This window comes from Staurois parvus, unplaced genomic scaffold (assembly GCF_062004578.1).
Source record: "Staurois parvus isolate SC_StPar_1 unplaced genomic scaffold, SC_StPar_1.0 ptg000402l, whole genome shotgun sequence".
NCBI lineage: Eukaryota > Metazoa > Chordata > Amphibia > Anura > Ranidae > Staurois > Staurois parvus.
The window spans coordinates 4,008,023-4,031,298 of record NW_028318198.1 but is presented as its reverse complement, the minus strand read 5'-3'; the positions used below and the strand labels follow the sequence as shown (position 1 = coordinate 4,031,298).

The window sequence follows — 23,276 nt, the reverse complement described above, 5'->3', positions numbered from 1 at the left end:
CAAGTCATGAAATTTTTGAAGGCAAAGTACAGTATAGCTACCTAAGTTGTGTTCATAGGTAGACTGGAAATTAATAAAGAGGTTGGAAGAATGTCGAAAAAATAAGATGTTTTAGGAGAGATACACTGTATTGCCAAAAGTATTGGGACACCCCACCAATTCATTGGATTCAGGTGCTCCAATCACCTCCATGGCCACAGGTGTATAAAATCAAACACCTAGGCATGCAGACTGCTTCTACAAACATTTGTGAAAGAATGGGTTGTTTTCAGGAGCTCAGTGAATTCAAGCGTGGTACCGCGATAGGTTGCCACCTGTACAATAAGTCCATCCATGAAACTTTCTTGCAACTAAATATTCCATGGTCAACTGTTAGTGGTATCATAACAATGTAGAAGCAACTGGGAACAATAGCAACTCAGGCCACGCAAAATGACAAAGCGGGGTCAGCGCATGCTAAAGCGCACAGTGCGCAGAAGTCACCAACTGTCTGCAGAGTCAAAAGCTAAAGACCTCCAAACTTCATGTGGCCTTCAGATTAGCACAACAACAGTACGTAGAGAGCTCTATGGAATGAGTTTATATGGCCAAGCATCTGCATCCAAGCCTTACATCACCAAGTGCAATGCAAAGCATTGGATGCAGTGGTGTAAAGCAAGTAGCCAGTGGACTCTAGAGCAGTGGAGATGTGTTCTCTGGAGTGGCGAATCACGCTTCTCTGTCTCGCAATCCGATGGACGTGTCTGGTTTTGGTGTTTGGCAGGAGAACTGTACTTGTCTGACTGCATTGTGCCAAGTGTAAAGTTTGGTGGAGGGGGGATAATGGTGTGGGGTTGTTTTTCAGGGTTTGGCTTGGCCCTTTAGTTCTAGTGAAGGGAACTCTTAAGGCATCAGCATACTAAGACATGTTGGACAATTTCATGCTCCCAACTTTGGGAGAACAGTTTGGGGATGGCACCTTCCTGTTCCAACATGACTGCATACCAGTGCACAAAGCAAGGTCCATAAAGACATGGATGAGCGAGTTTGGGGTGGAGAAAGTTGACTAGCCTGCACAGAGTCCTGACCTAAACCTGATAGAACACCTTTGGGATGAGTTAGACTGCGATCCAGGCCTTCTCATCTGACATCACTGCGTGACCTCACAAATGCGCCTCTGGAAGAATGATCAAACATTCCCATAGACACACTCCTAAACCTTGTGGACAGCCTTTCCAGAAGAGTTGAAGCTGCTATAGTGCAAAGGGTGGGCCAACTCAATATTGAACCCTACGGGCTAAGACTAGGATGTCATTAAAGTTCATGTGTGTGTAAAGGCAGGCATCCCAATACTGTTGGCAATATAGTGTAAATACGTATTGCAGAAGCATTATGATGAAGATTAAAGTCTTACTATTGACCAACCTTAAAATAATTATGTTAGAAAGTGAAAGTTAGAAAGTGCTAGAAAGGGGTGCAGTTTAAAGATTTAGAGCAGTGGTCCCCAACCTTTTTACTAGGCCAAGTTGTAGTAGAGAGAGCCGTGTAGGAGGCAATTAGACACAATTAAAGTAGATTTTTAAAGATTGATCTGATAATATGCAATTGTACTGAAAGGCCCTATAAAAACTATTTATTAATTATCACACTGTATAGTGCAGTAATGCCTACATTTTACATTAGTTTAGAATAGAGTTGTAAACAGTTTCCGTTTTCTGCCAGGTTTTTATTTGTTTTCATGACCCCATTGGGGAATGTCCCCTAATATTCTATCCCTATGATATGTATGCAAGAAACAGAAGATGGCATTGTCACCAGGACAGGAAAACACAAGAAGCAATAAAAACATTGTCAAACGTTCCAACCATTCCACAATCTAATAATTTTTTTTCCTCTTGGAAAAGATTTATAACTTCCTGTCCTGACCGGAAGTGTGGGGAAATCTTCCTAATACTAACACAGAAGGCGATGCAAGCTTGACAGAGACTCCAACCCTTTCCTACTCTATCCAAGATTAAATAAAATGGTTTTGTTGAATCTGGACTAGATTTTAAACAGTTAAGGTTGCACCCAACTGTTCTTTGAATGCTATGATAATCATGTAAAATACATTATTTAAAAAAATATCTGCCTGGAGACTATCTTTGCAGGAAGGAATAATCATTCACTTTCAATGTAAAATTCATGTATCTTTTGTTTAACAGGGTGTTGCTGGTGTGGATGGACCCCCAGGACCTAAAGGTAACTTGGTAAGTATATGCATTATACATTCTTTTTTATACATAAGGTAACTAGTATATTTGTAATAAAATAAAACAATATGTGTATTTCTGATACATGTTGTCTAGACTGACAGATGGAGGTAGCTGCATAGCTTTATTGGTAATTAGCATTTTGGACTTAATCCTTGACACACTGAATCCTACTGTATTATTTGATGGAACTGTTCACATGCATTGTTTATTGTGACTACTTTAATGTGGCAAAAAGGTGTCCATAGAAAAGATAATTATACCATCAAATAGTTTTAGTATGCTATATAAAACCTCTCCTGGGGTTTGGGGGGGGGGTTCTTTTAACACACATTAGATCTCCTATTTTTTTGAGGGATAGATACCTATTTGGAGGTTTTCCTTCCTTGTGTTTTGAGAGCTGTCATCACTGTACACATTGTGCTCTTTACTGTCAGCCTATCTAGAACCACTACTTTATGGTGTAGAAAGCAGTAAGTAACCAGGTTTGGGTGAAAGAAGGCAGGCCCTGCAAAAGTTTAACTATTCCTGCACATTGACCCCAAAAATGTGATTTTAGCCAGCCACTAGTGGAAAGCAGAGTGTATATATTGGGGCATTCGTACTGCTTTCTTAAATTTCTCTTTGCTCTATATTCTGCAGATAAACCTTTGTAGGGACTAGTTGCTTCTAGCAATCTTGTATCTGTTTCTCCAGTGTTTATATGAGTAAAGTGCAGCATAAAAATAATAATTATTGCTCCTGATGTTGAAGACATTGAGGTGGTTGTTTTACTAAAGGCGTAGAGTATATTGACTTAGCAAAGGGTTCACTTCAAATATTCAATCATGTGCAAGCAAAAACAATTGTTTTAATTCTCTTTGTACATGATTGGGTATGCAAAGTTACACTGAGTAAACATGCTCTACTCTTTTAGTAAAACAACACAATTGAATCAGACTCTTGTGAAGGAGATGCTTTATTTGTTATCCTCAGCCATGGTCTGCAGTTTAGTATAGACCACAGACAGACTGTATTTAAATGAGGCAAAGTTAAAACTGGCCTGGTTTTGACACCATTCAAAGAACAGGAAAATAATATGCAGTAAGAGGTTATATTTGCAAATTTGCTTGATATCAAGTGTTTTAAAAGTACATTTATCTTTTTAAGCTAATATATTAAATCAATATAGCCTTTTGGATTTCACATTGTTTATTTTATTATACTATAGTAAATATTCTTGAATCAAGAGCTCTTGTAAAAGCAATGTCGTGATAATATCAGTTGTAAAATAATGCAATTTTTATAACTTAATCCCAGGCAGCAACTGTATGCTCAAAGCTGTCTAAAAGGAGCTGTAGAGGACTTATCTATATCCTCTCAAAAAAAATGCTATTTCACATTTGCAAACAAGATCACATAGATGCATTAACACAAATGTAGAGTTTAATCTATGTAATAGGGAGGAAAAAATATGCCCCCTCATTTATGGTTGTACTAAAATTATTTGCATAAATTAAAACAATGCCAGGATTAGTCATCATAGAAAATTCTTATCAAAAGAATAAATAAGAAAACTCATTCATTTACCTAAAACTTAAATATAATACTATATTAAACAAAGTGGACCATCCTAATGGACTGGCTGTACTTGAATTGTCTACCACTCAATATTTCAATAGGCAGTAAACATTTATTAAATAATGAGATGTCATAGTAAAGTGGTAGAATAAACTGCAGCATCATCTGAAGCTTAATTTTGTTTAATTTTGTCTAATTTTAGGGGTTATTTTCCTGCTCTTAAGGACATTATGCTGCACTTTTTATACAGATACAGTGATTTTTATATGAGTTAAACCAGTTGAGTGCTTTCATAAAAAGCAGGTTCCATCACAATCTAGCTTTTATTTTCTACAGTTAAATGCAACATGATTATACTTGTTAATTAAATTGCTTTATATACATCTGTCCTTCATTACTCTTCTTTGATGTTGATAGACTGCCTGCCCTTTGTTTGTACCTAATGGGCTGCTGTGAAAATTATAACTCTTGTTTGTATGTTTTTGTTATATTACATGGTAGTAATGTTATAACCCTGGCTTTCCCTTTGAAATTACAATCCAATATATGTCTCTTTAAGCTCAAAATAATCCTGTTGTGAGAGAACCAAGAAAGCTGCCATTGCTGAGTCCTGCTAGTTGCCCGACTCACCTACAGATCCTCTGGATTCAATATTTGCATTACTGACCTAGAACAAGTATGCGTTATGATTTTCTGGTATCTGCATACTTTTTCCAGGATCCAGAAATACTAAAAGTAATTGATCTGAATAACAGCCAACCAGGTAGCATTTCAAAAAGGAGGTCTGAAATAACAAACTCCATATGTCTCTTATAACAGGTTTACTTTAGCTTTTCAAAATATGCTAAAAACACGCTAATTTGCTTGATTCACAAACAGAGATTCTGTCATTTCTCAGCATATTTGCCCCCTGTTACCTCTACCCCCCTTTCCCTCCTCTCTAATCCCCTCTTCTACTGCTGTCCTCTACCCTCTTGTCATCCCTCTTCTCTTTTCATGTGCTTCACCTTTTCCTGCCTTCCTCTCATTTTCAGTTCTCTGTCCTCTTTCCCTCTCCACTCCTTTCCCCTTCCCTCCTTTCTTTTTTCCTCCATATCTTCCTCTCCTTACCTGTGGTCTTCTCTCCTGTGCTGTCCTCTCCTTCCCCTTCTCTCTTTTACACTCTTCTCCCCTGCATGCCTCTCTTCTTCTTTCCTCTCCCCTCTCTTATCTCCTATTCTTCCTCTTCTTCTCCTCTTTTGAGTTGGAAATATTTTTCAATCTTCAGCAGGCTGGGTCTATAAAAACTAATGGCTAGTAATAAACAAACGTACTAACAACAGTGGTTTTATGCATTTATTTTTGCTAGCTCGTTCCACTCTACATGGCCCAATTCTACTTGACAATTGTAATGAATGCTCAAAAGTATTGAATTGTTGGCAACAACAAGAACCTTCCTATGAACCTTTTTAAGTTTAAAAGCATTGTTGCACATATGTAAACTTTATATCAAACCTCAGGCCATTCAAAATATATATTTCAATACATGTGGAGAACCAGATGTTGAGCCACACAATTTCTTTCTATAGCTCTCCTGCATTGGGTATGCATCATTTCTGCTACTCTGCCTTAATTCCAGGGCATTATGTGAATATTAGACTCCTGACGCTTGATTTTCCTTTGACATATTTGTTTTAATTTATGGAAAATCCAGCAAAGAGAGGTTCATACACTCATATGACTTTAGAATATTTTATAGTGAAGAGCCTGGATGTTCACCAGCAATATCTTTAATTTATTCATTGGGTGGACTTTAGGGCAAGAAATGTATCTTTTCTCCACATATCCTAACAGAGGGCTTGAAAACCTTGCACATGATTACAAAGGGGTCTTTTGATATCACCAAAGCTGCACACTGACACATTTTTGCAAAACATAGTTTACAGCTTGGCCTTGAATACAAAAAAAAATGAAAATGAATCTAAAGACTTGAACAAAAACAATATAAGATCTAAACCTGGAGTTCATGGTGTATAACACATCAAATAATATATATATGTATATATATATATATATATATATATATATATTTATGGGACTTCAAAATGTGCTTTATTATCTGTGATGACGGATATTAATAAGCATTTTTCTACATTTACAAAGCCTCAGTAAGATAGCAATACATTTATGCTGAAAATACGCCCAACCATAATAATTGTTGCTTACGTTCAAAATGCAATTTCACTCTATTTTAAATTCTCCTATTAACACATCAGTCATACAGTATATAGAATGGCTGCATTGTTGAACACTGGTTATGTTTATGAATGCTGTTGTGAACAAAGAAATTAAAGGAGAAAATCTAAATTGACTAATTGGAGGATCAATTAATTAATCAATATGTCTCAACTAATTGCAGTACTGTTTTTGCTATTCAATGCTTTTCTAATGATTTGTTAATGGTTGACATGGTACTTTTCTGCTTAAATTATTTTTATGGATGAATGCCATATTGCTGTATAAGAATCTCATCATGCCTTAAAAACAAACTCTATTATCTTCATTGATCTATTTAAAACCTCCGTCATGTTTTTTTTCTTTAGGGTCCTCAAGGAGAACCTGGCCCAGGTGGTCAACAAGGAATTCCAGGACCTCAGGTAAGTGTAATAGAAGTTGAATTGATGGCATTACCTGAAAGATTTATGTTGAATCTGTCACTGGCAAAATACGTGCACGCATTTTTAAAAATATTAGGTGTAATACTGTATAATGTTCTATATACAAACAGGGGAAACACCATCTGAGAATACATGAAATTGCACCATTATGCAATTATGCATCCAGCCACATTAAAGTGGTATTATACCCAAAACCAAAAATGAGAGGGGTTTTCCCTCTCTTTTCACCTGGTGATCTGCCCAATAACATACCTCTTGTATCAGAGTGCCCCCACTTTGGATGAATGAGCACTGGGGACACCTTTGGACAGCAGCATTGTCAGTCTGGAGGCAGGGGAGTGTTAGTGTACTAGCAGATTTAAATACAGCAACAAATTGAATTCAAACTCCAGCTAACACTTTATAACCAGTTATGGCAACATTTTTTTTTCCTTTTGGGACTAAGGTTTTACATAAATAAAAAAAAAGCTGATCATTGTAAGGATCCTTTGCAGTGTAAAACGGTTTGTCTCATCTCCGTAACGGATGCAGTCTTCTAGAGAATTAGTTCTTTTGAGAAAAAAACAACAGACATACTGGCCAGATCATCAGGTAAAAATAAAAGAAAGAAAGCTTAAAAAAGTAAACAAATGCAGCTATCACATGTAATAAATAGTAAGCTGCAATATAATAGATGTTTGCTTTTGGGTCTAATACCACTTTAAGCAGCCCCTGTGCTAATTTATACATTTTTCAACAATATTTCTTCCACTACCAGACCCTTTTCAAACTTAAACCTGACCTAGAGGGACATATTAAGAGGCAAAAATACTGTAGTTTTATAATAAATTATACATTATTAAATGGATTTATTTTAACACACAAGAAGTGTAAGTACCTCAATTTGACTTGGTATTGGACTCTTGATATCTGCTTTACAGTCTGTACAGCAGAATTTAGAGAGGGAGAAGCAGCACAAAGCCAATCAGGTGTGCTGCAGTGCAAGAAGCATGCTGATCAGAAGATGTAGCAGAGTTACAGAGTTGAGTTCATTGGTGTGCTGCTTTTCTTTTCATTGTCCAGCCACAGGGTAGGGTGAGGATGAAACCTGTAAGTGAAAGTGAAAATGCAGCAGATAAAGATCAGGTCCTCTTCCCTACAAGACAGAGCTGTGCTCTGTGGCAGAGCTATGTAAATCCCATGAATGGATAAATAGCGATATAAATCTTTTGGCAGATAAACAGCTGTTATATACAGTAGGTATATAATATGTGCATTTAGCTGTTTCTCTGGAGTGTAGCTTTACTATTTAATATATTCCATATTGTTTCTTTTAGATAGAGATGTACCTAGGAAGAGGTTTGTGCAATGAGACACCAGGGCCCCTTTCCTTTACTAAACTTTGCACCTTCTTAGTCCCATAATTTTCTTAAAAGAGACAAAGGGTTGATATACCAAAATTAGAGAGTGCAAAATCTGGTACAGCTGTGCATAGAAACCAATCAACGTTGAGGGGTTTTTTTTGTCAAAGCTAAACCCATTAATGCCAGCGCCTCCTGGTCCTTTAAGGGGTTTCTGATTCTGGGAGGCGGAGTGGGGTTTATGATCATGTGACCACCGTGTTTGGCTGTTACAGTGGTTACATGATCGGAAAGCATGATTTTATACATATTGGTATGCAAAAGGCTGCCTCTCGGCATCAAGGCCCACACACCAAGAGGCCAAATATTTGCGTACTCTTGGCTCTAAGAGATTAACTGAACAAGCAGAAGTTAGAAACTGATTTGCTACCATGCAAAGCTGCACCAGATTTTGTATGCTCCAGTTTTAGGTTCCATGCACACTGGGTTAAAAAGTGTTTTTCTAGTAGCGTTTAGGAAAATTTAGCAGCATTTAGGAATGTTTAGCGTTTTTTTTTTCTGCCAGAAAAAGGCTCAAAAATCCAAAACAAAAGGGTTTTTTCTGCCTCTAAATGCTGAGCTTAAATAATGCCTCTAGACCAGTGTTTCTCAAGTAATGGGTCGCAATCCAAAAGTGAGTCGTGACCAAGGGCAAACTGGGCCATGGGGCAAGTGGCTCCCAGGCCTCTCTAATGCCCTACCACCACCCCAGATTTTGAGACACTTATCAAGAGCAACAAGCATCCCCAGTTTTCCCATTAGTTCTAATTAATGTCATATCTTTCATTTACCATTTATTTTATTGGGTTTTTACCTCAACAGCACTTTCATTTTCACCTGCACTGTGATTATTGCACTATCCATTTTGGAAGGAAGCCATTTGTTTACTGTTTAGTGTATATACATTGTAGAATACTGTACAAGTATAAGCTGTACTCTGGAATAAATTATAATGTTTTGGAAATTAAAATATTTTTGGGTCGCGACTTAATGACCAAGGGCAAATGTGGGTCCTGAGGTTCCACAGGTTGAGAACCACTGCTCTAGACTACCTAAGGTGCATGGACACATAGAATAAAATTAGTTGCTTCTGCAAGTAAAACTCTAACCTTCTCTAGGAGCAGTGTTTTTTTTTTAAGTCGGTGTGAATGGAGCCTAAGTAAATCAATCCCTAAGTGTAACTCTATTTGCTGAGAAAGCTTTGTGTTTCAGGAAAAGAAAGGGGTTTGCATGGTAGCAAATTAGGAAACAACAAAATGAGATGCTGCCATTTTACTAACCTGATCAAATAAACTACTTAGAAGAGAAGAAATTGACATCTATTTTCTGATTTTAGAATCCCTGTTTTGTTTTACCTCCTACTTCTGGTTCTGTTAGATAGATTTGCTCTTACTTACTGCTATAGTGACAGTGGTACCATATCACCAGACAGGAACTGAGGGAAAATCTGCAACAGGGACAAGGCAGCAATACACACTATTCAAAAATAATAATAGAAATGATTGAGATGAACATGCAAAGATACCACTTTAAAGCTGAATGCCTATCACCTTAGAAATCCTGTACCATACCCCCCCACCATGTACATATAGTCTAGGGGCATGTAATAGAGAGGAACACATACCTTTTAATTGTTCCCATCTCAGCCTGCGCACTTCTTCTCTCCCCATACAGCCCTAGAATGTGGGTGGGCCCTCAATGTCATTGCGTACAATGCAGGACCTGCGTGGCTATATTGTATGAGAAGATGTCAGTGAATGGGCAGTCATATGACCAAAGAAAAATGTTTGCTTTGTGATACTGGTTAAGAATACCGGAACCAGCATCAAGGAAGCTTTGGTGTCTGAGCAGTAAAGTAGATTTTCTCTTTAACTCATTAGTTCCCTATAGATTCTAAACAAAATGTAATTAAAGAACTAATTCAGTATGGCAAAGAAGAATGTGAATAGTGCAGTAATCCACAACAACTACCAACAGAAAAGGAAATATGATTGATTTCCATTACTGCATTGCATACCATTATTGATTTATACACTGATTTTGGGATAACAGTGTATTTTATCTTAAAGAAAACACCAAACCGGGGATATAGACAATATTCAACTAAATAACAATTTACCATATCAAAGTGCAAACTAGAAATATGACCTATCACCTTTAACAGCCATGTATTAGTTGATGTATGTATTTATGTAGTACAATAAAAAAAACTTCAGCAGATTCAAAGTCTTAAAAACAGGATTTATTTCAGAAATTGATTTATTGGTGAGTGGTAATAAAATGTTTCCATGTAGAGACAAATTTATAGAATACATTTCATCACTTAGAGAGCACCTTTCCAGTGTGGAGACCTCAGGAGTGTGAGAATAATGAGGGTTTGTACAGCTGACTTCTGGCTGCAGAGTGTGGCCTCAGGAATGCGGCACGGTGTGGCTATGTTATGAAGTGCAGGTCTGTTCTCAGCTCAAGGTGATGAATGAGATCCTGATATATAATGTTTTCTTTCTTTGCAGGGTCTTCCTGGCCCACAAGGTCCTATCGGTCCCCCTGGTGATAAGGTAGGGTCAGAGCCTTGTCTGTTTATCTAAACTTGGAAACCAAACATTAGTACATGAAGGGAAAAATGTTTTAATTATATTCATTAGCAGATGAGGAGAAAATATGTACTTCATCATATTATGTACATATAAGCATAAATAAATGCTACCGATGCTTTCAGTGCATTAGTTCATTCACTATTACTATAGCACAATCTATAAAAGGGATTATGTTCATTGTACTTTAGAACAATTGTCTAAAAATGCATACGATGGGTGGTTGAAGAATATGCTTAATTCACATCATATCACAAGCTACATGCAAACATGGAATATTAACCATTACCAGCATTATTACCAGGTAAAATATAGAAGCTTTGTGGAACCTTAAAAACATAATATATAAAAAAGTTTTTTTTTAATGTAATTTACCTTTCATCCTGATGTATATATTATACTGCATATGGTAAAAGAGTCAGAAATGTAAGCAGGATATTACACAGATCTCTCTATGCCATTATTTGAGGATAAGGGATAACACAGCATGGGCTCTATGTTTGCATTCTATGATGAAGGTTTGTGAGCCCTAGGTAGAAAAAGACATTTTTTTATCAGTGATATTTTATGTAATTTTTGTTTTTTATTCACTGTTAAAAACTAATACATATTAAAATGTTAAACGTGTCCATAGTTCCACTAGCACGATGAACAGAACATACAACTTATCTATTATATCAAGATGTTCTAGCAGAAAATTAGTTTATACTAAATTATATGATTAATTTTTGCATGTGAAATTTTTTTTTCCAAGGGTTTGATCAATCATTTAATAATTAACCCCTTTCCAATTGCCCCTATGTCCCTTTAAACAGATCGGAATGCCTAGGGGGCAGGAAAGCTTGGCAATCATGTGACCACTGTCACAGTGGTCACATGATTGGAAGTCGGTCCCTCTGCTCTCCCGATCCCCCACAGTGAGTACTCTTTCAGTACATAAACAACAGCCACCCAACAACACTTATGTGCAGCAAGTGGGCGATAAAGCCCACTCTTTTGCTGCAGTGCATAGGTGTTTGGCAGTTGTTACAGGATTAGGAAACAATGCTGTTTAAACAAATATTTTTGGGATTATGATCATGTGCCAATTAGCACACATATAAAAATGTACATTTTTTTTAGTATAACAAAACACCTCTGCAGCTAATAAAGAATTATTGTTTTAACCCTAAAGGCCCTTTCACACTGATGCATTCCCATTAAATTGCAATGGAGGGTGCCTTTTGGTGCGCTTTTGAAAAGCTGCATCTAAGATGAAGCATGCAGGACTTGCATGGAATAGTTTTGTCGCCCTGAAAATGCATGGCAAAAGTGTACAGGTGTGAAAGGGGCTTAAAGCAATGAGCCTTTTGGCTCATTTCACTGTTCTTGAGCCAAAAGGAAAAAAACTACTGCAAATCAGAAAAAAAAACTTACAGTAGATTTAGAAGTTGATTCAAGTAGTTGTGGTCTAGATGGGTAGATCTCTGTTTTCTCCTTGAAACTACCTGTCTTTGGCTATCCTAAGGTTTTGTAGACATGAATGCCAAGTGCACAGCACACCTGGTGTCCATGATGTATGTGTCCCACTCTGCCTGCAAGTCATCTGTCTCCCAAAGGCCTGCTCAGTAAACCCATTAACAGGAATAGTTGCAGAATCCGAGCTTGTCAGAGTATAGTACCATTCCTCAAGAAGAGCAAATTAATGACAATGCTTCCTTGGCATCATTTAGGAATGGGTGTTAGGAATTTCACTGGGGATTAGGAATGTCTATTGGGAACTTATTTTTGATCACACAATATACAGAGTTTGAAAGCCAACATATTTAATATATTGCAAAGGACACAAATGTGATGGCAGTCAGTTGCATAGGTCACACAATGGGGTTGATTACTAAAGGAGTACAGCAATGTGAATTTTGACTTTGCAAGGCAAATTATCTTTTAGCTCTGCTGACTTCACTTCTCCAATCATATGCAAGCAAAAATCTATTTTTTTTTAATTTTTCTTGCGTGTGATTAGTTATCCTTTGCAAATTCACTAGGTTAGGTAAAAATTCTCATGCAAAGTTTGAATTCTCTTTTTTAAGTTAACAGCCTATATTCTATGTTCTACTACTTTAGTAAATCAACCCCAGTGTCTTAATTCAGTTACCTTTTTACAGAAAAGGAAAAATCTTTAGCTCTGGTTTTGTACTGCATGTGTTTATTAAATATAATAATTATTTCTTGATTAGTCATTGTTAATTTGTTAATAATGAGGATACTTTCACTGTGATATGTAAGATGTCTTTGATAAATCTATCTGCTTTAATCTGTAGGGTCCTCAAGGAAAGCCTGGTCTGCCTGGATTACCTGGATCTGATGGACCCCCAGTAAGTAAATACAAAAATATTGTCTGTTTCTAGCACTTGCACTGAAGATTTCAAATTCCTTATCTCTAACAAAGTCCTGCATCTATTTGTTGTTTGCTCCAAAAAGGTGTTACTCTCTAATCTAATTTCATTCCTATTCACAAAAAATATGGATTTCTTTTATCTCCTCAAATGTAGAGAACTGTTATGTAAACTTCACACATAGACCAACTGATTGGATAAAGCGCAACGCCACCTCTGCTAATCAGAGAATGCATTTGCTGAGAAAATTTATTTCCCTGAATGACTCCTGTGTTGAGCAGGCAACCTCTTTTGCTGGGCAGTCACTCAAAACAAGACTCAGAATCTAGTGAAGATCACTGAAGTAGCAATGTCTACTACAGTGTGTTCCAGCTTCTAGAGGGCTTCCACAGGTATGGTGTTATATACATAGTTACATTGGCCCAAGCTGGATGTAACTGTGTAAAACATTCATACTCAGAATCCATCTTTAATGTTTTGGAAATTTTAAAAAAAGTCCTTTTATCTACGATATAAACTTTGCCTGTTTTAAAGATTTATAGAATACAATTCTTTGGAGAAACATTTTTAGATCTGAATGTATACCTTAATAAACCTAATTGTTCACTTTGATTGTTTGAATGTTGCATTTTGTTTTCAATGTCAGTAAGTAATCAAATGACAATGAACAAAAATGCATAGTGAAGAATATAATATTAGAATGAGTTTATTGACCTTTTCTGAATCAAGCCCAGTTGCTTTATCTGTTTCTATGGGTTAATCACAAACAATCTAAGAACCATTACATTAATATAGCCAGAATCTCAAAATGTGCAATCTAATTTTTTCATACAATTTTCTGATTTGTCATAAAAAGTCCCCATGGAGAGATAAATGTAGTGTGCACTGAATTGGAGTTACTGCACTTCAGTTTGCTCAGTACTCAGCAACCTAAGAGCATAATTTTAATAATACATTTAATATAAATCTTTAAATGTAATGTTTGCTTCATTCTCTAAAGGTGAACATGGGACATTTAAATCTTAAAATAATTTCAAAGTTTTACTCCAATCAAAATACAAAATACACATTACAATGCACATAGGGAACTCTTTCTAGCTGCTCAGGACTTTTTTTATCCAGACATTTTGGTGCACCAGTCCACCGTAGTGTCTTCTGTTTACAACCTCGTGTTCTGAAAACTCCTTTTGCTTATCTGTAATAAAGCAGAGGTGTTTCCAAATACACGCAGGTTATGCTTCTTATAATATTTCACATATAGAAGGATTAATGTATTAAGGGTAACCATCAATGCCATTAAAATCTGGCTTTGGCATTTAAAACTGGTTAGAAATACTGCAGATAAACACAAAGGAAACTACACAGAATAGGTTTTGGAAACATAGCTGCCATCACGGGAGGAGGTTTGTGAAACTTGTCTTCAATGGATAACAGTTAAACAGATTAGGAAAATTTAAAGCTGAACTTCAGGTTTATCATCAGGCTGGTCATGGATTCATCAAAACTCTAGCCTGTTCAGCAGGGACCAGACACATTTTAATCCATCTAGTTTAGTTTGCACACATTTGCAAATATATGCATAAGCTGCAGAGGCCACTTCACAGCACCCCAGTATATCTGCAATCCTAACTCCTAACTCTATAAATTATAAGAGCCTCTAAAGTTGTAGCAAATATAGCATAATTGTAAGATTGAGGACAAGTATTCCTGGAGGGAGCCCACCCCTCCTCAAAGGTATAGGAACACACTGGACATCTTTAGCACAATGTCAGTGAAGGTATGCAGTGCATCCCCTCACCAATTAACCAACAGTACAAACAAATGGAAACTCTCTGTAACTGCAATTGCAGTCTGCCTATAAATGCCTACTTCTCCAGACTGACATCAGCCCTTTTAGACATTTTGAAATTTGCATAAGTCCTCCGAAACGGCAGCTCACTGCTTTCATTGGGGCTGGAGGTTCTAGAGAGGAAAACTGAAGCAGTGTGGTGTGATGTTTTCCGGAAGCTATGTACAGCACCTTGCCAGCCCCTTTCAGCCATGAACTGCCTGCATTGCATAGAGAAGCAAAGACACCCAGTGATTCCTTAGTTGGGTCAAAAATAAGGTATGTATTGCAAATGGAAAGGTTTTATTTAAAATTTCCATTAACATGTTGATGTGTGGGAAAGAATAAACCAGGGAAGGCAAATATGAGCAGTTTAAATATAGGTTTTAAGTAAGCCTTCTGTAAATTATTTTCTAAGTACCACTAGCAATTCACTGATTTATTCTACTAAGTGTCAGAAAACACTGTTTTATGCATTGAATTTTGCTTTGTCTCTTAGGGTCACCCTGGCAAGGAAGGACCTGCAGGTGAAAAGGGAGCTGTGGTAAGTTTCAAAAGAGACAAATACAGTATTGTTATAAGTGGAACTGCACAAAAAGGCTTTGTCACTGACATATGAAAACATTGAGACATACAATGTTATGTTTACTGTGGTGTAAAGCATGTCGACAGTAGACTCTAGAGCAGTGGAGATGTGTTCTCTAGAGTGACAAATCACACTTCTCTGTCTGGAAATTCAATGGATGTGTCTGGATTTGGTGGTTGCCAGGAAAAGGGTACTTGCCTAACTGCATTGTGCCAAGTGTAAAGTTTGGTGGAGGGGGATTATAGTGTGGCGTTGTTTTTCAGGGGTTGGGGTTGGCTCATTAGTACCAGTGAAGGGAACTCTTAAGGCGTCAGCATACCAAGACACTTTGTGAGAACAGTTTGGGGATGGCCCATTTCCTGTTTCAACATGACTGTGCACCAGTGCACAAAGCAAGGTCCATAAAGACATGGATGAGCAAGTTTGGGGTGGAGGAACTTGACTGGCCTGCACAGAGTCCTGACTTCAACCCGATAGAACACCTTTGGGATGAATTAGAGCAGAGACTGTGAGCCAGGCCTTCTTATCCAACATCAAGAATGGTCAAACATTCCCATAGACACGCTCCTAAATCTTGTGAACAGCCTTCCCAGAAGAGATGAAGCTGTTGTAGCTCCAAAGGGTGGGCCAACTCAATATTGAACCCTATGGACTAAGACTGGGATGCCATTAAAGTTCTTGTGTGTGTAAAGGCAGGCGCCCCAATACTTTTGGCAATATAGTGTATATATATAAATATATAAATATATATATATATACCCACTATTAGTGTATATGTATATATTATATATATATATATATATATATATATATATATATATATATATATATGCAGAATGTATAGAGTGAGAGTGGGCACATTAATTAACAGGTAACAAGGATAGTTTTTACTAAAAATTAGCAACATACGTTACATTACTTAAAATTTTTAAAGGCTAAGTTCCCTTTACATAAACTGGTCCATGCAGAAATGAGGCCGCAGTAGTTTAAAATACATTGTACCATTAGTAAAAATATTGTATTGGTTAAAGCGAATGTCATAACTGTAGTCTTTTTCTGTCACCCATGAAGCTTGGCTGAAATGCTCTCAATGTTTACATTCCTATGTCCTGGCTTATTTCTAAAACATAGGCTACAACAAATAGGCTGCTGAACCTTCTTTTTAGATGCCAACTAAGGTCATAATCTCTTTATTTGTGTCAAAGGAGGAGGATTGATGGCTATTTTTTAGTCTAGGGTATGAGATGGAACAGGGCTACAGAATCCTGATGTGGATGTGCAACTGATGGGTCTGTGCTTTAACAGAAGAGGGTGTATTTCTAATGTGCAGTTTATAAAATCAGGAAGCACACTTACTCCAATGAGTCTTGGGTGAGTGCCCAACAATTGCCATGTCATAGAATAAGACAGAACGTTGAATGTAAGCACTGGGAGTATTTCAGCTTTATGGGTGACAAAAAAACCTACAAGTACGGCATTTGCATTAAAAAATATTTTTACAAATGGAACATTGAATTTTAATCTACTGTGGCCCTGCAAGGGCCAGTTTATTAAAAAAGATGATATCATCTCAGCCTTTAAGATTTCCCATCTCCTTTGCAACTGAAGCTTGTACACTGCTCAAAAAAATTAAAGGAACACTTTTTAATGAGAGAATATATATATATATATATATATATATATATATATATATATATATATGCACTGCTGAAAAAAATGAAAGAACCATTTTTTGTTTATAGTATAGCATCTAGATGGGCAACAATGAGGCAACCTCAAAACAGAAATGGTTTTACAGGTGGAGGCCACTGAAATTTTTTTCCCTACTCATCTTTTAGGACTGTTTTTCACTAGTTTTGCATTTGGCTAGGGTCAGTGTCATTACTAGTAGCATGAGGTGATACCTGGATCCTACAGAGGTTGCTCAGGCATTCCAACTCCTCCAGGATTGCACATCAATATGTACCATTGCCAGAAGGTTTGTTGTGTCTCCCAACACAGTCTCAAGAGAATGGAGGAGATTCCAGGAGAGCTGGACAGAGTCGTAGAAGGTCCTTAAACCATCAGCAGGTCTGGTATCTGCTCCTTAGTGCAAGGAATAACAGGACGAGCACTGCCAGAGCCCTACGAAATGACCTCCAGCAGGCCACTGGTGTGAATGTCTCTGACCAAACAATCAGAAACAGACTTCATGAGGGTGGCCTGAGGGCCCAACGTCCTCTAGTGGGCCCTGTGCTCACTGCTCTGCACCATAGAGCTCAATTGCCATTTGCCATTGAACACCAGAATTGGCATGTCCACCACTGTGCTTTTCACAGATGAGAGCAGGTTCACCCTAAGCACATGTGACAGACGTGAAAGGGTCTGGAGAAGCCATGGAGAACCTTATGCTGTCTATAACATCGTTCAGCATGGCCCTTTTTGTGGTGGGTCAGTGATGGTCTGGGGAGGCATATCCATGGAGGGACACACAGATCTCTACAGGCTAGACAATGGCACCATGTCTGCTATTAGGTATCAGGATAAAATCCTTGGACCCATTGTCAGACCCTACGCTGGTACAGTGGGTCCTGGGTTCCTCCTGGTGCACGACAAGGCCCAGCCTCAGGTGGCGAGAGTATACAGGCAGTTCCTGGAGGGTGAAGGAATTTATACAATTGAAAGGCCCCCACGCTCACCTGACCTAAATCTTATAGAACACCTCTGGGATATCATGTTTCAGTCCATCCGATGATGCCAGGTTGCACTTCAGACTGTCCTGGAGCTCAGTGATACCCTGGTCCAGATCTGGGAGGAAATACCCCAGGACACCATCCATTGTCTCATTAGGGGCATGCCCCGATGTTGTCAGGCATGCATACAAGCACTTGGGGACCATACAAACTACTGAGTACCATTTTGAGTTGTTGCAATGAAATGTCAGCAAATGTCAGCTGCATCATCTTTTCACTTTGATTTTCGAGGTGTCTTTGAATTCAGTCCTCTGTAGGTTGATAATTTTCATTTCCATCAAATGATGGGGCATCCTTATGTTCCTAACATATCACCCAGTACATATCAGTATAGATTTCCAGCATGATATTTTTTCCCATTGATATCTGATATGATTTCAAAGTGTTCCGTTAATTTTTTTGAGCAGTGTATATTAAAATTCTGCCTGAAAGTTACAAGTTTTGAGAAAAGGTTAAAGCTCAACTCCTGCCATGTATTTTAGTTTTGGCTGGAGTACAGGGGGGTTATAACCTCTGTCATTTTTCACTCCTACCTGGTTCACTGTTGGGAAGATTTTACCTAAACACCTGATCTATCTGCTCACTTCCTTTCTGTCCTGGTGACCGCACAGGAAAAAATCTCTGCAATAGTTACAAAAAAGCAATGAATCCCAAAAGCATTTCAAAGCCTTCACAGCTCTGACCATAACAATCCAAAATGTTTTGACTGAGGTTGTTCATTAAAATATCTACTTTTTGCATTGCATTTGGCTGCTGCTAGCCTCAGTTTAGTATGAAGGCATAGGGAACCACGTACAGTGATTAGTAAGTAATGGTTATCACAGGAAAATTTTAATAAAGTGGCCAGTCCCATTAGGATGACCACAAATAGAAAAAAGTGTGAGTAACTATTTTTTAGTAAGTCATCCCCCCATCCTCAGATGACTCAAACAGCACCAAAACTAACCTTGATACACTTTTCACTTGGCCAACATGCCTTCATCCACACAGTAAGGGCTTTATTACCTTTTCCCACCTCATCTGCTTCTGATGAATGGAAGTACTCATTACATAATTGTTACAATTGATTGATATGACATGAAGAAGAAACTTCCCTTTTCCCTCCCCTTCTCTTTTGTAAATTTGTGCCAACTTGCACAGAGATTTTTATTCTGTGGTATATTTATGACAGTGCACATGTTACTGACAGAATCAGACACATTTTTATTACAGCTAAGGCTGTGACTCATTTAACAAAGGTATGCATGTATTAACAACGCCTGCAGTCCAGGTACTTTTACAAAGTATGTAACCGCTTGATTTGGAGGCCTAATTTTTGGTAAGGGGGCATTAGCCTATTGGGCCAGTATAAATAGCATATTATGGGCTGGTAGCCTAAGAGCGAGGAAAGTTTCCCTTTGTGAAAGAGGTGAACGTCTGCTAACTCCCATCAGCCAATCATGTGCAAACAAAATTTTTTTGTTCCTTTCATATGATGGAGTATTTTATGCAAAGCGACTTTTCACCACATTCCTTAAGCTAAAGGAAAATTCCTTTTGCAAAGTGAAATTTCTCTTGTGAAGTTAACAGCCTAGTTGCCTTTAGTAAATCCACCCCAAAGTCTAGCGATAACATTTGAAAATGTGCAAAACGTTTTTTCCGCTTATCAGTACCATATGAAACAATACCTACAGTTACTGTATTTTGAGTCTGTGTATGTATTGCAAGTAGGAGAAAATAGTTTGGAGAAAATATTTTAAATAGGACAAAATGGTTATCCATTAAACATGCTAAACTTGCTAAAATCATATTATTTTTTATTTTGTTTATTTGTTTAGAAAAAAAAATCAAGCCGTGTATCTACTAAAATAATCTATAAAATGAAAGCCTCACATGTTCTTTAAAAAGGACTGTGAAAGTCATTTTGCAATGTGAAGTGGTTACAATTGTTGTCAAAAATCCACTAACACATAGTAAAACTTTAAAACTTAGGGTGGTCAGCATTATGTTATTCCATGTATTTTGATCTTGAGCTGAGAATTTTTAATGTGATAAATAGTAAATACATAATTCTTTACTTAACTATAGTGAGTGCATTTATTAAGCTGTCTCTAAAACTGCATGTATACCTATGTTATATTAACAATGATTTTTCTTCTAGGGTCCCACTGGTCCGCAAGGTCCTATTGGTTATCCTGGACCTCGTGGTGTCAAGGTATGTCAGTTAAAGTAATTCAAAAGGCTTAAAGCATAACTAAAGCTTCATTTTTGGGGGGGGGGGGGATAACAAACATGTCATACTTACCTACTGTGTGCAGTGGTTTTGCACAGAGCAGCCTGGATCCTCCTCTTCTCTGGTCCCTCGCCGGTGCTCCTGGCTCCTTCTTTCTGTTGGGTGCACCCATAGCAAGCAGCTTGCTATGGGGGCACTCAAGCAGGTGTGTTCCCAAACCGGTGATCTATATGATCAAGAAAACAGAAAATAAGCGAGCGCTTGAAATAGATATAATGAGCAGCAGCTGTACACCAAAAAAGGCACCGTATCAAACCTTCAGGGACATAAATATAAAAAAGGGGGGTGCAGCGCTACATATCTTAGCAAAATGATAAATCAAACACAGATAATAAACAATAAAATATTAAAATATTAAAACAGTGACTGTGTGCTAATAGAGCCACTGGAAGGTGGCTATGAAGTGAAGGAAGTGAAACAGTCCAATGGAGGAGTGCTCTTAAGATCCAGGATGATCCTCAGACGTCCAATATTGGGAACCGTCAGGTGATAAAAAATGTAAAGACTGCGCACTCACCAGATACGCAATCTTTATGCGCATTTGTGTATAATATCACTGGACCTCCTGTGTCATCATCCTGGTCTGGTCAAATCTGGTCAGCATATCCTCCCTTGCCTGATATCCGGATAGATGCAGCTATTCCATGGATCTGGCTGGCTCCCACCAGAACTCAAATAAACAGAAAAGGCCACATAGTGTGATATCCTCAGGTATCTTTATTGTAGGCAAAGGATAGCAGGAAAACCAACATGTAAAATATTACTGACCCAGATGCAAATCAAAGATGGCCGCCGGGGCCCCTCGTGGTGCCTCGTGGAGCGGTAAAGCGTCCAACCTGCTGTAGCTCTCCCGGTGATCTATATGCCCATTTATACACAGAGCTGCAGCTTGGCCCCTCCCCTCTCTCTCCTCATTGGCTGACTGGCTGTGATTGACAACAGCGGGCTCCCAGTGGCTTCCGCTTGCTGTCTCAGCCACTGAGGAGGCAGAGACCCAGGACAGCCAAGGCTGTCATGCACATCGCTGGATCACGATGGGGCTTATGTAAGTTTTGAGGGGGTTAGGGGCACTGCTGCACACAGAAGGTTTTTTTACCTTCAGGCATAGAATGCCTGAAGGTAAAAAACCTTGAGTCTTTACAACCACTTTAATTTAAAAAAAAATAACAAACATGTCTATACTTACCTGCTGTGTGCAGTGGTTTTGGACAGAGCAGCCCAAATCCTCCTCTTCTCGGGTCTCCAGCTGGCACTCCTGGCCCCTCCCTCCTGTTGGGTGTCCCCACAGCAAGCAGCTTGCTATGGGGGCACTCAAACATGTGCACTCCCCTGCCGCTGCTCTATGTGACCATTCACATACTGAGCTCTGGCTCAGCCCCTCCCTCTTCTCATTGGCTCACTGGCTGTGATTGACAGCAGTGGGAGCCAATGGCTAACGCTGTTGTCTCAGCTAATGAGTAGGAGTCACGGGATAGCTGATACTCCAGTGCACATCACTGGATCAAGAGGGGGCTTAGGTATTGGGGGGGGGACTGGGGGGGATGCTGCACAGAGAAGGTAAAAAAACCTTGAGCCTTTACAACCACTTTAAATATTGATGTGGTTTTATAATTTCTTGCAGTTTCTTGGTTTTACTGATATGAGATATTTATTATGATATTTTAAAACAACCTTGAAGACTAGCAGAAACAAGCATAAATACAGTATACATTTTATCTTTTGTCTAAATGCAGAAATGTACATTCACTCTTATCCTCTGCTCTGCATGTTCAGCAGTATTAAATCCAGAATAATGTCTAAACATTACCTATATGTATTTCTCTAGTATATCTCTCTGGCCACAACAAAATGTATAGGAATATAGAATCAGAACAAAATTAAGGAACAGGATCATGTAGAATACATAACACTTCCTCTCTAATACCATGGTCTGACCATTTTGTCCACAAAGCCAAACCCAAATATGTGTATTAAACAATATGTGAGCCATTACCTTGTAAAACAACCCATTTGGTTTTAAATATAAATGAAGGACACAACATTTGTGTACATAAAACATTATAAATAGGGTGTTCCCTCTTTTTTTATAAGTGATTGCATAATCTCTGTTCTCAGCTTTAAAAGAGGCATGAAGAGATGGGGTGGAGAAACAGCAATACACTGATCCTCGCAGTGAATGGCTGTGCAGGGAAGAGGGGAGTGTCATCAAACGTCTGATCATTGGAGCACAGACAGGATATGATTCCATCACAGCCAGAAAACTGACCATGCTGGGAAGGATGCGCTTCTATGTCTTGCATGATCAGTTTGAATTAGGAAAGCAGGGGTACTGGCAGGAGCACCAGGTATTTCAAACAAATTTGATTTACTGAAACTGAGGGGTGCAAAAGCTGGTGTATCTTCCAGTTTTTTTTTTTTTTTTTACAAAGCTTTGAATTGAACAAGCTAGTTCAAGTCAGAAGCTGATTGGCTACCATGCACAGCTGCACCAGATTTTTCACTCTCCAGTTTTAGTAAATCAACACCAAATAAGGCACTGCAAAGAGAACAGGACACTTTTTAACAGTACATGGTACAACAGACCCATATCTGGAATCTGAAATGTTGGAGGTAACATATTCTTTAAGTATTCACTTATTCTAAACAAATAACATAATCGCTATACTGTAAATCAAGCTCTTATTTACATCTGTAGATATAGGCATTGTGGAAACATTATTCTTAAAAATTCACAATATAGGCATTGGAATTGAAGCTTCCTGTAATTTTCACGGAGGGCAGAATCATGGTAGCTTGGTATTCTAATGTTCAGCTTTCAAACAGTAGTCACTATACGTTTTTAGAAACACAGTGTAATTAGACTTCAGGTTTACATTTGATCATTTATTTTAATGCTTGTAAAAAAAAAGTAAATATTTTAATGTCCATAGTCTCGGCATGGGTGAACATTTAGATTCCTCCAGTGATTTCCTTATATTGTATTGGCTCCATGGGTTTCACTGGGCAGTCTTCTGACATGTTTGTTTGAAGAAGGGAGTGAAAGCAGCAAGGAAAGTAAGCCA

At 38.1% G+C, this 23,276-nt stretch overlaps 1 protein-coding gene across 7 annotated transcripts in view; it reads left to right on the top strand.

Annotated features, from left to right (window-relative positions):
• Positions 1-23,276, top strand: part of COL11A1 (collagen type XI alpha 1 chain) — a 282,954-nt gene that overhangs the window by 152,231 nt on the left and 107,447 nt on the right. For all 7 annotated transcript variants that reach the window (XM_089686598.1, XM_089686599.1, XM_089686597.1 and 4 more), the window contains 6 exons: positions 2,184-2,228; positions 6,374-6,427; positions 10,341-10,385; positions 12,722-12,775; positions 15,124-15,168; positions 20,083-20,136. In XM_089686598.1, coding sequence (XP_089542724.1) covers positions 2,184-2,228; positions 6,374-6,427; positions 10,341-10,385; positions 12,722-12,775; positions 15,124-15,168; positions 20,083-20,136 — 297 coding nt within the window. The remainder of the gene's footprint in view (positions 1-2,183; positions 2,229-6,373; positions 6,428-10,340; positions 10,386-12,721; positions 12,776-15,123; positions 15,169-20,082; positions 20,137-23,276) is intronic.